General features: G+C 45.9%; 1 protein-coding gene across 19 annotated transcripts in view; it reads right to left on the reverse strand.

Annotated features, from left to right (window-relative positions):
- CACNA1D (calcium voltage-gated channel subunit alpha1 D) overlaps positions 1-15,387 on the reverse strand; it is a 321,073-nt gene that overhangs the window by 80,061 nt on the left and 225,625 nt on the right. For 18 of the 19 annotated variants that reach the window (XM_074403661.1, XM_074403655.1, XM_074403658.1 and 15 more), the window contains 8 exons: positions 12,237-12,397; positions 11,052-11,277; positions 10,712-10,919; positions 7,419-7,539; positions 3,899-4,013; positions 3,309-3,378; positions 2,368-2,434; positions 1,483-1,630 (listed from right to left, as the gene is read on the reverse strand). In XM_074403661.1, coding sequence (XP_074259762.1) covers positions 1,483-1,630; positions 2,368-2,434; positions 3,309-3,378; positions 3,899-4,013; positions 7,419-7,539; positions 10,712-10,919; positions 11,052-11,277; positions 12,237-12,397 — 1,116 coding nt within the window. The remainder of the gene's footprint in view (positions 1-1,482; positions 1,631-2,367; positions 2,435-3,308; positions 3,379-3,898; positions 4,014-7,418; positions 7,540-10,711; positions 10,920-11,051; positions 11,278-12,236; positions 12,398-15,387) is intronic. The other variant, XM_074403654.1, reaches the window with a different exon arrangement.

The following is a 15,387-nucleotide window of genomic DNA, read 5'->3' on the forward strand; positions in this document are numbered from 1 at the left end:
AGATTTTGTAATAGATGCTATTTTAAAAAATTCTGGAGCTGACCCACAAGCAGCCCTCAGAAAGTGAAGGTTGTGAACACACAAGGATCTCATGGCCTAGCATGACAGAGTTCTCACCAAGTCCCGTGGTCTCGTGAAGCAAAGGAAGACAGCTCATGCCCGACACCTGGGCTCAAACGATGTGTGTGTGTGTGTGTGTGTGTGTGTGTACACACCTCTCTATATTCCTATATTCTATAAGCCTCTTATACTGATAGGTTTTCCTTGGAAAAGATTTTTCCACTTTCAATACTAGAGTCAACTTAATGCTGACATGCTTAAGCCTCACTTCATGTCCTCCCTTTTGGACCTACTCAGTGCTGGGCATGCCCCCCAGAGGACCTGAAGGTGTTAGCAATTGAGTGTGGGGGGAACTTCCAAGCCAGTAAAGGCAGGAGTGCTTTGCAGCTTTGGGTGAAAATAAATCCATTCTCTCAACATACGTATACGTAAGGGACTGTAACTGTCAGCAATATCAGTTTAATTACCTTAAAAAAAAAAAAAAAAAAAAAAAAAAAAAAAGGACACCCAAACAGTGGTGAGCTGTAAAAGCTCTCATCACATCTTTGAATCTCTGAGGACGCCGCTAGGCCTTGCTTCCCACCTGTGTCTCCCTAGGGCCAGCGAATTATACAGAGTTGTTCTCTGACAGCCAAGAGCTACTTCTGCAATTCTAGAAACCTTTCCAGGAGACATTTATTCCCCCTGGCATTACACTCAGCCCCAGATGATTTAAAACCTAGAAACTAGCTAGTAAATAAACTTCTTCCTTTTATAGTATGTGTGAGTCATTACCCTGTTCCTTGTGAGCACCTTATCATTTGAACATGAGAAATGCTATTTTAAGTAGACTATCATAGAGCTTAACTGAATATTTACAACCTATAAAATATCACTGTGCAATATGACTTTATGATTATAAAATTCAATAGGGAAAACGGATCAATGAAGTCAGGGGTCTGTGAGGTTGAGGATGCTATGCAGATCTTGGTCACAAAAATTCTCATCCCACAAAGCATCCTAACAGAAGATCCACTCGTTAAGAAAAACTCCCACGTGTGGCTGAGGCATGGAACATCAGAGCAGTGGCATATGCTGGGGTGGACATATACCCACTGGCATATGCTGGGGTGGACAAGGCTTTCCCCATTGCTGTCCCTGTGCAGGAGTGAAGGCAGGGAGGAGAATCTAGAATGGAGCTCCCCCCAGGACCTGGCCACACCCCTGTGGGAAGGAGGTGGTGAGGAAGAGGTGAGCTGAGGGCAAGAGCAACAGTAGAGGAGAGAAGGGTTGGAGGGGACTTGGGTGGTGGGGTGCCAGAGACACTCAGGTTCAGAAAGGGCTGTGAACCACTTTCCCTCACCCCCACCCGAGCCACCCTCAAGCGACCTGTAGGGTGACTGGCAAAGGGCAGCCGTGAGAGACTAGAAGGGGAGTATTTACGGGTTGGTCTTGCTAAGAATGAAGAAAGCGCTCCCTTCAGGGATGGGGGCAATTTTTTCCTTCATGTTCAATTCCGAGATCCTTCGAGGACGGGGTCCGGCAGGAACCTCAGGTTCATCCTCCTCCTCTTCCTCTTCCTCTTCCCCTACTTTAAATGAAATACTCTTTTTATAGGCACGAAATAAAGACTACATATGGGTTTGAATTATTCTCAATTTCACATGCAAATTTGGCTTGAACTTTAACAACGTCTACCTGCTTACATGAATCAAAACCCTCCTGCTCCTTCAGAATATGGACTGAGTGTGTGTTTGAGGGGAGGAGGGAGCGCGCTGAGAAGTGTCCCCATCTGATGAGCGTGTTTAGTTTGTGGGAATGAGATTCTCACCGGGGTAAGATCTGACCACAGAGGAAAGGTGGTGGTGCTGGGATTCTCACTGCGAACCTCCTAGCATCTGGCTGTTTCCCCAGTAACCTCCTCGCTCAGCTTGGCCTGAGAAACTGCACAGGACTGACTTTCAGTCTCATTCAGCTCTTAGGCTCCCAACTCCACAGTCCCACCCATGTCAGCCAATAAATGTGCCAGTCAAATGGAAAAGTGTCAGCTGAGTGCTAACACCTGGGGGCCTCCTGGACCAGTCTCCCAGCAGAAGCTGGCACTGCCCTAACCCACCTGCACTTGCCCTCCCCATCACCTGGAATTTGGGTGACACACGCTGCCCGCGACCATGGGAAAAAGGGGAGCTAACTGGTCCCATGGCCTTGGCGGCCTCAGCAGCTCATGTGCACAGTGCTGGGCTGGCTGGCTGCAGACGCAGCGGCTGGACACAGAGCAGTAGCAAAGCCACACAGCAAAGCCAGTGTCTCCAGCCTCCGCCACCATACCTGGCACATCGCAAGGTGGGTAGGGGTCCTTGTCTTCATCCTCTTCTCTATAGTCATCAATTGTAACCTGGGATGACAGAGACATCTTGGGAGGAGGGGAGACTCGGACTTAAATGCACTTCAGAGAGGAAAAGTCGCCCTGGTGATCCAGCGTAGGGCATGGATTCCTCCCCAAAGTTGCACCTGTATGTGACTGTGCAGGGGCAGGCATATGTCCCCAGATGGTGATTCTGCTTCAGACAGAAGGCCAGACGGCAGGTGAGGAGAAGGCTGGTTGAACCCTGACCCAGTCGTGATTAGCCAGCACCATCCAGGGCTCTGCCTTCGCCCTGTGCCAGCATAGTCACTCATACCACATGATAATGCATCTCACACTCCTGCCTTCCTGCCAAACTGCAAGGCGCATGAAGGCAGAGGCCTGTCTTCTTCATTCCTGAATCCCCAGTGTCTGACACACCATGGCCACTCAGTAAGCATTTATCAATTGGATGAATAAAGAAGGAACACAACAACCAGAGCTGTCATAAACGGGATCAAGTTTGACAGCGTAGCCCTGAGGCCACCTGATAATGGGATTTCCTCTGGAAATAGACAACTATTAAAAATCCCTGATGTTCATACCCACTCAGAAGATGCTAATGTGATCCTGACCATGGGGCAGATCTGACTGCACAATTCCAATAAAGAAAAAGTAAGTGGTCAAACTAGTCAAATCTTTATCATATTGGTTTTCTGGTAGAATGTCAGTGAACACAGCTAACTGCCTAAATTCAACCAGAACCCCCCTGCGAAGCCAGGGTCTATAGGGTGTGCTATATTCCTCACACCAAAATATTACAAGTATGATACACAACACTTCCGCAGCGTAAATGGTACATGTATGGAGATACCAACAGAACCCTTTTGAAAGAAAAAGGGGAGAAGTATCTCAGGACACATACCTTGTTGTCACTGTTGGCTATCTGGTTGACTTCTGGTTTGTTGTTCTTTTTATTTTCTAGGCTCTCTTTTCTAAAGAGAAGAGAACAGACCACAAGAAACCAAATAACCACGTTCCTCTGTATAAAAATGCTAATCAGGATTCTGAATCAACAATGCTCCCATGAAGGACAGAATTTAATCAGAAACAACACTAACCACAAGAGCCTGGCACAACCCAAACTCAGAGCTTCCTGGCAATCTCAATGTGATGGATTCATTACACAGATCATCTTATTAAAATTCTCATCTGAGAGCTAATCAGCATTGAATGCATCATTTATTTTATGACGCCAAAATTATCTGCAGTGATTCTTTAAGCATGGGGACATGTGACTCCCACTCTTGGCTCTGAGGGATGGGAGCCAAGGGCCTGGCTTCTGCCCAAGATTCCATCCATTTTGGTCTTGCAGTACAGTCAACCATGATCCACAAAGCAGCAAGCTGGGGGGCTGCATCTGCAATGAAGCAGGGGTGGTCCTGGCAGGCTGCACCTGTGGCAGGGCTCCCCATGCAGCCCCTAGACAAATACCTGAGGGGAAAATGGGGTTACCTGGCAATCTTTTTTCTTTCCTTTTCTTCCGCTTCTTCTTTCTGAGCAGTGTTCAAACTTTCAGCATCAGCCAAATTGTCTACAGCAATGGCCAAGAAGACGTTCAGTAGAATATCTAATTTGAACTGTTTAAGGGCACAACACTTCTAAATGCAACTACACGTGGCCAACAATGGCAAAGCCACACCCCTCTGCATCCTGGAAGACTGGTAGCAAGTGACTGTCCCAGGTGCTATATTTACACAGCAAAACCAGAGTACCAGAGCCCTGCTTCAAAGAAAACAAAACAAAAAACCTTAAAAACCTGTAAAAGGACAGTCGACAGAAGTAAAATTAAGATTCAGTAAAACCCATGAAAACCTACGAACTTCAACACTTGTGTGTGTGTGTGTGTGTGTGTGTGTGTACATTTGTGTCCATAGGTCTACATATATATAGCTATGTTATACATTATATAAAACAATCTATAACATAAACACGGTATAATTAAAAAGTAGTCTGGGTGTTTTTTTTTAAACACACACTACAACTACAACATACATATTCAGGGGAGTGCTTTCCAAAATAGATCGCTTCAAAGGTTGCAAGTGATTCAAATGATGATCCGGTTGCACAATAACCTTCGGAGTCTGCAGATAACTCATTCATTCCTTCACTGCACAAACACTGACTGCCTACAGTGTGCCTGACTCACTGCCAGCTGGTGCTGGGCTGCTGGGAATAGTTTCACTGCAGCTCGGTCTCTGATCACTGTGCCTGAACTTGATTTTTACCATCTCCAGTCCGGGACAAACTGCTTCCTGAGGCTCCCTGCGGCTCCAGTTAAAAAACACAACAAAAGGCTAGGTGATTGAACACATTATCGTGTTTTTTCGCTCTTACTGGAACACTGTATACATGGTTTTCCCGAATGTTTTTGTTTTTAACAAGTACTCTGAACAAGGCCCCCAAATCAGAAGATCCCTGTTTCTCACTCACTAGCAGTGAAGTGTTTTTAAGATGCACAGAGAGGAGGCAGTAAGTGAGAAGGATCCCTTCTGTGACAGTAAGTGAGAAGGATCCCTTCTACGACAGTAAGTGAGAAGGATCCCTTCTGTGACAAATGCCTCATGCCTGGCCATCTGTAGGCAAAACTGCAGGAGGCCAGTGACCCGAGACAGGAGCAGCACAGCACTGTCCCACACGCCCTGTGGAGTCTGTTGTTTCGGATGGGTTGTTGAACACGTAAACCAACAGAACCTAACAAGGAACAGATGATGAGTTCTCTGTGAGGGAATTGCAGGCCTGACTAATCATTCAAGGCTTTAAACAGGAGAGAAACGTGAGTGAGTTACATTAAGACTCAAAGAGCCTTTGACATGCTGGCCTGTTTTTTAACTGGAGCTGCAATGAGCCTGAGGAAGCAATTTGTCCTGGGCCAGAGACGGTTTGGTAACATAAGCATTTCTCTGCTGGGCATGGGGTAATGGTAGATCAGACAAGGGCTAGTGCTGAGACTAGCTGTACTGAGTACTCCCTCCACGATCTCAGCGAAGAAACAATAATCTCTCTACTCTTGCAATGACCCTCAACTCCTTTGGGTAGTGGAAAGCAAATCCAGAGTGATGAGCCACAGCAAGATCTTACAAGCTTGTAACAACCAACCTCCCAGAGAAAAATCCATCATCTGCATTTAGAGGCACTACTGCCTGAAGAGTGGCATGCTCTAGAATTCATCCAAAAAGATCTACCAAGCACCTCCAATGTGCCAGGCACTGTTGTGCGTGCTGGGGGAACACTGGAATATCTATTCTAGTTGGGGAAGACAGAATGTAAGCCACTCCCTAAGCACCTCTGATATAGTGACATGTGCTACCAAGAAAACAACATGCAACCACAGAGAAGCCCCAGGGGATACTTCTCCACAGACTTCAGTCCAACATGCTGCTGTGGCCTGAAGAGTCAACCATGAGGACAGCAGAAACAGAAAATAACGACCATTCAATTTACCAAGGGCCAGCTATTTGCAAGATCCTGTACTCTATTGAGAGATGTGAATACCAAAAAGATTCCTGACCCAAGAAGCGTATCATCTAGTTAAGGAGCTGGAGAAATGCCCACTCAAAATTCCAGGAGACAGGCTGGGCACAGTGGCGCACACCTGTAATGCCAGCACTTTGGGAGGCCGAGGCGGGCGGATCCCCTGAGGTCAGGAGTTTGAGACCAGCCTGGTTAACATGATGAAACCCTATCTCTACTAAAATATAAAAGATAGCCAGGCATGCTGGTACATGCCTGTAATCCCTGGTTACTTGGGAGGCTGAGGCAGGAGAATCGCTTGAATCCAGGAGGTGGAGGTTGCAGTGAGTCGAAATTACACCACTGCACTCCAGCCTGTCAATAGAGTGAGACTCCATCTCAAAAAAAAAAAAAAAAAAAAAAAAAATTCAGTAGTTAGAGGAACCTACAGGTGGCAAGAGACATGTGGATAAAATCTGAGGGGACCTCAGAGGTAGAAGAACCTTCTCTGGGTGGGAGACAGGGTAAGGGTGGCTCTGGTGGATGGGGCCTTAGAGCCAACTCAAGGGGTTAGGAGGATGTATATGTGTTGATATGGGGTTTTCATAAAATACCTTATAGCACAAAGCATTGCCCTTATACTGAGGTTGCCACACTGAAGAAAATTCACCAGTGAGCCAGACAAGATAAAGGAGAAAACACCTACAGAGATCTGGGCCCCCTCAGAAGAATCCAGATTGGGACCTTTTAAAGCGGAAGGGAGAAGACCCAGATGTAGTATCATGTGTGTATGCCGTTCATTCATCAAGCATTCACTAAAGCCTCTGCTACCAGGTCTGGTGCTAGGCATGGAGGACCCGGAGATGAAACACAGAGAACCAAAGGCTACAGGACCAGGAAGGGTCTGAATGAGGTAGATACAGATCCAAGGGCCAATGCCCGAAGTCTAGGATTAGAGAGTGCATTTGGCAGGGAAAAGGAGTAAAGTAAGTCAGAGGGCAGTTACCCAGCATGATTCAGCAGCTAGCCAATAGACACTTGATCCCCAAAGATGGACAGATCAGCAAAGTGAAATCAGCCCAAGGGAGCACAGGTCAGTCCACAAAGATGGCTCCCATCAGTCACAAAGGCTCTTAGGAAGTCACAGTTGGTTGCCTAAGCTCCCAAGAACGATGACCTAAAGAACCACCTGGCCTTGTTCTCAGCCGTCCCCCAGGATCTGTACAGGAGACATGAGGACAAAGTGAGTAACCTCTGGTCCCAGTGCATGTGCTGTCTCATGCTCCTTTCCTGGGCTTGCTTCTCTTAGCCAGAACACATTCTGCAAAGCCTCTCTGGAATTCTACTTATAGGACGCTGTCCCCCCACTGCACCGAAGAAAAGCAGATATTGAGTTAATAAGGTAAAGGCAGTCACCTCCCTGCCACAACTACTACCACCATCATCCCACAGAGAAATCCAGAGCAAGAAAAAGAAACACAGGATGAAGGCAACAAGGAAGCCAGGTCGGCTTGAAGGATACAGTTACCACAAATGAAGAGGATGATGAAGTAGATGCAGACGATCATTCCTGAAGAGGACGGGCCGCCATAAGCCATGATGCCGTCGTACATCACAGCGTTCCAGTCTTCGCCTGTCAGGATCTGAGAAGCCAGACTGGTATCAGCCAGCAGGTGGATTCACAAATTGTACTCACTCTCTTAGGGCCCTTCAGTGGCTGCCTAGATCTGGTTTAAGCTGCCTTTCACAGTCCAGTTTGCACAGAACAAACCCACTTGTTAACCCATGAAATTTTTAAAACGTTGTTTTTTAATTACACAAATAGATGGTTAATTCTGTGAGTGAAAAAAAAAAAACCAAACCTTATATTTAAGACTTATATGCTTTTTTTTGAGAAGTTGTCTCACTCTTGTTGCCCAGGCTGGCATGCAGTGGCTCGATCTCGGCTCACTGTAACTTCAACCTCCCGGGTGCAAGTGATTCTCCTGCCTCAGCCTTTTGAGTAGCTGGGATTACAGGCATCCGCCACCACACCCATCTAATTTTTATATTTTTAGTAGAGATAGGGTTTCACCATGTTGGCCAGGCTGGCCTCGAACTCTGGACCTCAAGTGCTCCACCCACCTCAGACTCCCAAAGTGCTGGGGTAACAGGTGAGAGCCACTGCACCCGACAAAGACTTACGTGTTTTCTGATTACACCCTAGCCCAGTTTTAGTTCCTTCCCCAGAAAGCATGCTCTTCCTGTGTCTCTCTGAACCTTCACCTACAGATTTAAACACGTTTATATACAAAGAAAACAAGCACTAGGTGTCTTCTCTGAGTTTTCAGACATAAAGGGTGTCATGCTATGCAAAGTTTTCTGCAACTGGCTTGTTTTTTCATTCAACAACATACTCTGGAGGCCCTCTGAGTCAAAGTGCATCTCATTCTCCTACCTGCTTCGTAACATTCCACATAGCCCAACAACTGTGGAAACGGAGAATTACATATATAAAATTACGGAAGCAGGAAATTCTGAATGTCTCACGTAAATTTACAAAACCACCTCAAGAGTAGATACCACCAATGACCCGAAATTTAATCTTCTCTACTGATATTTGAGAATTCAATCCATGATAAAATAGAATCAGATGAATAAGAACAGTAATGAAAAAAATGCTATCTTCCAACGACAGGCAGAGCTCCTTTATCTTCAATCTGGACTAGATATTTTTAAACTTTAAACTGTTATGGATCACAATCAAACAAAAATGGGCAAACGAATTGAAAAGATAATGTAATTCACAGAAAAGGCACTATTGATGGCTCTGAGTCACATGGACAGACATTCAACTTCACTCCTGATAAGAGGAGTATCTGTAAAAAGAACAGTGAGACACCCTTTTCACCTATCTGATGGGCATCCCAAAACATGCTCCCAACTGCAGGGAGAGACAGTGAAGCAATGGGCAGTGTCTGCACTGCGGGTGGAGGATAAGCTAATTCAACCGTAAGGAGAGTACTTGGACAAGGGTGGCAACGTTTAAAACGGACACACCCTCTAAAGCAGCAGTTCCACTTCTAGGAGTTTATCCCACAGATCGACAGCCAACACGTGTCCTCTGACACGTGTTCACTGTCACCTACTGGAGCCCTGTTTCTGCGGGCCAAGACTGGATAGAACTCAATGCTTGTCAGCAAGGGATCTGTCACATGAACAATGGCACATCTGTACCACCACTCAGATGCAGCATTTCAAAGGAGGGGCAGCCTTTTAGGGACCAAGCAGGAAGGCTCTTTAGGACACCTGAAGTGATAAAAGCAAGAGCAACACAGCACATAGAGTGAGCTCCTGTCTGTGGAAAGGTAGCTTAACTGAGTTGTAGCTATGAGAAAACGCAGATCTAAGAATTCACAAGAAACTGTTTGATAGTGGTTGCTTCCTAGAATTTGTGGCTGGCTGGGAAAATATTCATTTGTAACATTAGAATTTTGTGCCATATGCATACATTACCAAAAAAAAAAAAAAAAAAGACACCAGTCTCTCTGAAAGAAAAAAATTTTAAAAAAAGAATGACTAATCAGCAGCCAAAATTTAAGTATAATTCAAACAACAAAACTATGGCGTATAACAGTAATTACATATACCCCAAAATGACCAAGTGGGAAAGAATTGTCCAGACCAATCCCTTTGGTTGCTGGATTTCTTCAGAAATGGTAAGTGACTCATCCGTGGCAGGCAGCTGGGCATAGAAAGGGCTACCACGGGACCCAGCTGTCTGCTGCCTTTCCTCTCTGGTAGGGCTCTGCAGCTCACATCACACAGGAAAAGCAATGAGGACAGGTAGGTGTTTTAAACTTATCCATCAGACCCTGTCCAAGGAGGAGGGTTTTGAACACCCAGCTTAGAGTCAGGGGAGTGTGTGCTGCTCCTTGAGCAGCAGGGCCATAGGTGCCTCTCTGCAACCATCTCCCTTCTCAGCCACTGCCTGCAGCAGCCCCGCAGTACAGGCACCTTCAGACTCGGCATCCTCACTGAACCTCAGGAGGAGGACAGAAGCAGCCGACAGCTGTCACGTTCCTCCAGCTACACACCACAGCATGGAGGCATGAGAATTCACTTCTTGGGTAATCTATTATAACTAGGATTATAAACTGGCCTGCCATCAAAAATTAGCAAAGAACAGAAGAATTTTAGAGTCTATTTCAAAGAAACTTCACAAAACCAATCAAAAAGTTTTCTGGGAGGAGTGTGTGTGAAAAGGGTTTTTTGGTTTATTATTTTGTAATGTAGCTAGAAGTCTTTTTTTTTTTAAATTAAGGGCTAAGGGCTGGGCACGGTGGCTCAAGCCTGTAATCCCAGCACTTTGGGAGGCTGAGGCGGGCGGTTCTTGAGGTCAGGAGATTGAAACCATTCTGGCTATCATAGTGAAACCCCATCTCTACTTAAAAAAATATACAAAAAATTAGCTGGGTGTGGTGGCATGAGCCTGTAATCCCAGCTATTTGGGAGGCTGAGATGGGAGAATTGCTTGAACCCGGGAGGCGGAGGTTGCAGTGAGCTGAGATTGCGCCACCACTGTACCCCAGCCTAGGTGACAGAGTGAGACTCCATCTCAAAAAACAAAACAAAACATTAAATCACATAATGTAGATAGCTGGAGGATGATGCAGAACAAATAACTAAAATGGCACAAAATTTACCAGGCTATTATTAGGGCAGAGATGAACAAAAATGGAATCCTTTTGTCTTCCTGAGTGTGTGCACAAGAAGGCAGAGGAGTTTTAGCGGCTGCTCACAACGTGCCTTTCAGGACAAGGAGGGAAAACTCACCTGGAAGACTGTGAGAAGTGCTTGAGGGAAATTGTCAAAGGTGCTCCGTTTGGTTTGCGTTTCATCAAAATTAAACTTGCCGCCAAATAGCTGCATCCCAAGCAAGGAAAAGATGATAATGAAGAGAAAAAGCAGAAGCAACAGCGAAGCGATGGACTTCATGGAGTTTAACAAGGATGCCACTAAGTTGCTCAGAGAAGTCCAGTGCCTATAAGTCAAGATGAGGGTGTGAGCTCAGAACACCCATGCGGGACAGAGCAGAACAACACCTGCCCGGGTACGTGACTGGTCGCCGCCTCGCGTTCATAAAACATTTCCGGGGGGACCCACATTTCCTTACCTGGTCACTTTGAAGATTCTTAAGAGGCGCACACACCGAAACACAGAGATCCCCAGGGGAGACATGATCTCCAGTTCCACCAAGATGGTCTCAGTAATGCCACCACACACCACGAAGCAATCAAACCGGTTGAAAAGAGAGACGAAATATGCTTGGAGGCCCAAGCTGTACATTTTTACCAGCATCTCACAGGTGAACAGAGCCAAAAGGACTTTGTTGGCAATATCTGCAAAGACAAAGGGGCACCTATCCTCAGGGTCTCCTGCAAGACAGACTACTCCCGCCCCTCATGCCTCCCTCTCTATCAGGCCCCACAGGAAATACACCAATACCTTGTCTTTCTCTTCACTACCTCACCCAGGACAGAAACGTGGCCTTCACATGAACAGTCTCTCCACCAGGCTCTGGTCCTACTTCTGCTACTAGCTAGGTGTGTGACTCTGGAGAAGTTACTTGATTTCTCCAGGTCTCAGTGTCACTGATGACAAAATGGGAAGGGGCAGCTCATCAAATAATCTCTGACGCCTTCCAGCCCTAAAAGCCTATGATTTTGCCTTGACACCATCAGGTTATATATATTTTCTCATTCAATCACAGAAAAAAAGACGTGTCTGAATTTGTTTATGTCATCTTGATATCAGAAGCAGTCACCTATCAATGTCGTTTCTAACAGCAAAAAATACTACCAAGCAGGATGGAGAGGTAGAGGGAAACAGGTTTGACTGGATGTAAGGAAGGACTTTTCAAAGACTCAAAACTGTCATACCCCGAAGGGGCTGTGTCTGGGGGATAAAAGTCTCACACTCCAGTGCTGGAGCATTCAAAGCAGGAGAACCAAAACCATTTGCCAGAAGTACTATAGAGGAAAGTGAGGCTTCCCAAAGGGGGTGTGAGAAGGGATTATGAGGTCCCTTCAAACTCCAATAATTCTTGGTCTTAGGTTGGCTCAGGGTTAGGACAATTAGACACCTGGCATTAGGCGGCTCCGAGGTGCTTCACCATGCAGCACGGACAGCACCCTCACTCTGGTAGTTGCTGTGTCTGGATGGTGCTACCATCCAAGTTTGTCCTCACTAGAAATGTTCCAATACTTCGTCATATGGCGATCAGATAAGACCAAATGGCAGTTGGACAGCCACAGAAATCCCTAATTCAGAACAAAAAAGGAGTGGCCTCTGCTTGTACCTTGAATCTGTGTCAACCAATCTGGTTGATTGTAGTGCTCAGAGGAAATGGTTAAGGTGTTCAGAAACACCAGGACGATAACCAGCCAGTAGAACGTGACAGACTTCACGGCAGCCCTACATCTTCTGCGATTGAATCGGTTCCAGCGACGCCAGCGGCGGCTGAAAGATAAGCAAATGTTACTCCCTAGATGACAGATACAGCATCTGAGTAGCCAACAAACATGATTGGGAAATAATTTGCCTTTCATTCTGGAGTTGGGGTGGGAGTGCAGGAAGGAAAGATGAGAGCAAATGGCACAGAAATTAACAGACCTCGTAATAAAAATTATGTTGGTCTTAAAACGCAACTTTTAAAAGTATAATCTTGACTTGATCATGCTATCAGTTTCCTTCCTTATGGCTTATAGATAATTCCAGAATCTGTCATATGCAGCCCTTAAGTGGGTTAGAAAATCTAGATATTCATAGATTCATGTGCAGATGCAAAACTGCACTTGCACACATATGTGGTTCCTATATCCACCACATGGGACGTGGATCTGCTCATGCATCAGCGCAGAGAGCCGCTTCGCTTATTATACACATCTCTTGCAGCCTCTCAATCACCATACAGAATTTACCAGGCAGCAAAGTGCTACAAAGCTAGTTTTTTTTTTTTTAAGGGAATATTCTAATCCTTTTTTAAATCTCTGAGGTTCCTCCAGAGCCTGGCAGAGTTGTCAAAGCTGAGTAGGACATGAGACTTCATACTGAGTCATCAGGTGCCCTTTCTAACTAGCGATGCTCAAAATATACCTTTAGGAGAAGAGCCAATATTGAATCGTGTTTTCATAAAAATAAAATGAGCTGAGCCAAACAGACAAGTAGCATGTCCTCCACCTACCTTCGGTTCCTGTCTGTGATTAGAGGACATGTTCTCTCCCTTAGCCTGTCTGCTTCTGGAAAACCTTCCCTGCCACAAGGGGGTGATTTGGTAAAGTATGCCCTGAGCAGCAGCTCAGCGACCCAGATCCCAGGAAAGGGCCAGCAGATTGGTGAAGGCAGTCCTCTGCAGGCTGTGCTGCCTCACTGACGACAATGGGCACTTCCTCTGGGGGCCTGAGTCGAGAGGAATCTCCAGGCTGCCCAAGCGGCAGCCCTGGCTGACTCAGCTGTGTTGCTAGGTAGAAAAAAAAAATTCTGCAACCCAGGAAGCGGGCAGAGAGTTGTGCCAATTCTTTACCAAAACCTGGATCATGCAAGGTGCATTTTATTACTGCTCTTACTGTGCCGTTTCCAACGGAAAGAGCGGCTTCTAACACGTTGGGTAGTGTGGAAAAACTCTACTAAGGACATTAAAGACTATCCTACTCACAGCTGGGTTTCTCCTGGGATGCATTAACTCAGCACATGCAACCTAAGTGGCCTGAAAAAGACCCAGCCCCGGTGGGTCTGTCATATGCTGTGGTGAAAAGGCACAAGTGTCTCTCAAACCCAGAAGCCTCATTGTCCCATCCCCTGGAATCCCGTAGCACTCCCCATCTGGCCCCTTGCTGGGCTCTTAGTGCCTAGCGGCCCAGCCTGTTCTTTCATAAGACCAGCATTCCTGAGCACTGACTCTGTGCTAGGCACTGCGTGGATGAAGATGAAGAAGGCAAAGTTCCAGAGTCCCTGGTCCTGCAAAGCATACAGGGTTGTTGTAAATACTGACTGCAAATCCACACCAAGCGCTATTCTCAAGGTACAGGGTACAGGAGCAAAGAGAAGGGAGCCACAAATGCTCTTTGGAAGAGTCGGGGAAGGCTTCTCTGAAAAGTAGATATTTGGGCTGGATCTTGATCCATGAGGAAGAGTTACCCCAGGGGCAGAGGGAAGGGCACTCCACCCCAAGGAGACCACAGGGCCACAGGGACAGAGCAGGAAGAAACAGAGTGTGTGGCACTCTGAAACTAAGAAAGCCCAGGTTAGCTACAACATAGGCATGTGGGAGGAAGGTCAAGGGATGAGGCTGAGGGTAAGCAGAGCCAGGTGATGGGGGCATTATGCCCACCTTGGCAACAGGAAGCTGTAGAAGGCATTTTAATTGTTTGGTTTTGTTGGGTAGGGACAAGGTCTCACTATGTTACCCAGGCCAGTTATGAACTTCAGGGCTCAAGTGACCCTCCTGCTCGGCCTCCAAAAGTGCTGGGAGTACAGGTGTGAGCTACTATGCCTGACCTTTTTGTTTTTAAAGTCAGATTCACTGAGATATAATTTACATATGGTAGAAATTACACTTTTTAGGTGTACACAATTGAGATGCAGAAAATTTCTATCATTCAAAGAAGTTCCCTCGTGGCTCTCTGTAGTCAATCCACCATCCTCACCCCCACCCTAGACAGGGACTGATCTGCCCTGTCCCTATTGTTTTACTTGGAATGTCATATAAGCAGCGCTGTACATGATGTAGCCTTTTGAGACTGGCTTCTTTCACTTAGCAATCTTGCTACCAAGATTCATCTGCATTGCTCCAAGTCTCAGTAGTTTTCTCCTTCTTATTGCTAAGTAGTATTCCATCGTATGGGTGAACCACGGTGTGTCTACCCATTCATACTTAATGGACATTTGCGTTATTTCCAGCTTGGGGTAAGTACAAATAAAACTGCTATAAACATTCATGTTAAAGCTTTGTATGCAGGCATGTATCTTCATTTCTCTTATACAAACACCTTAGAAGTGGGATGGCTGGGTCAAAGATAAATACGGTAAATATATGTTTAAACTTTATGAGGAACTACCAAACTCTTTTTTTAATGGCTGTCACCTGACAAGTCCACCAGCATTGTGTGAAAGTTCCCACCAATCAGCATCCTTGGTGCTGTCAGATATTTAAAGCTGAGCCACTCTAACAGGTGTGTAGTGGTAACTGTGATTTTACCGTGCGCTTCTGTAACAACTGGTGGTCATTTCATGTGCTCATTTGCCAGCCACATCCTTTCTCTGGTGAAATGCCTATTAAAATGTCTTGCCCATTTTTTAATTGGGTTTTTCTATTGTTGACAATTGACACTCTTATTTATGTATTAGTCTTTATACAGACGGGATACCAGTCCTTTATCAAATGTGCTTTGCAAATATTTCTAAGTCTGAAGCTTTCCCTTTTATTTTCTTTTGAGGAACAGAAGTTTAAT

The sequence above is a fragment of the Saimiri boliviensis genome, chromosome 8 (genome assembly GCF_048565385.1).
Source record: "Saimiri boliviensis isolate mSaiBol1 chromosome 8, mSaiBol1.pri, whole genome shotgun sequence".
Lineage (NCBI taxonomy): Eukaryota > Metazoa > Chordata > Mammalia > Primates > Cebidae > Saimiri > Saimiri boliviensis.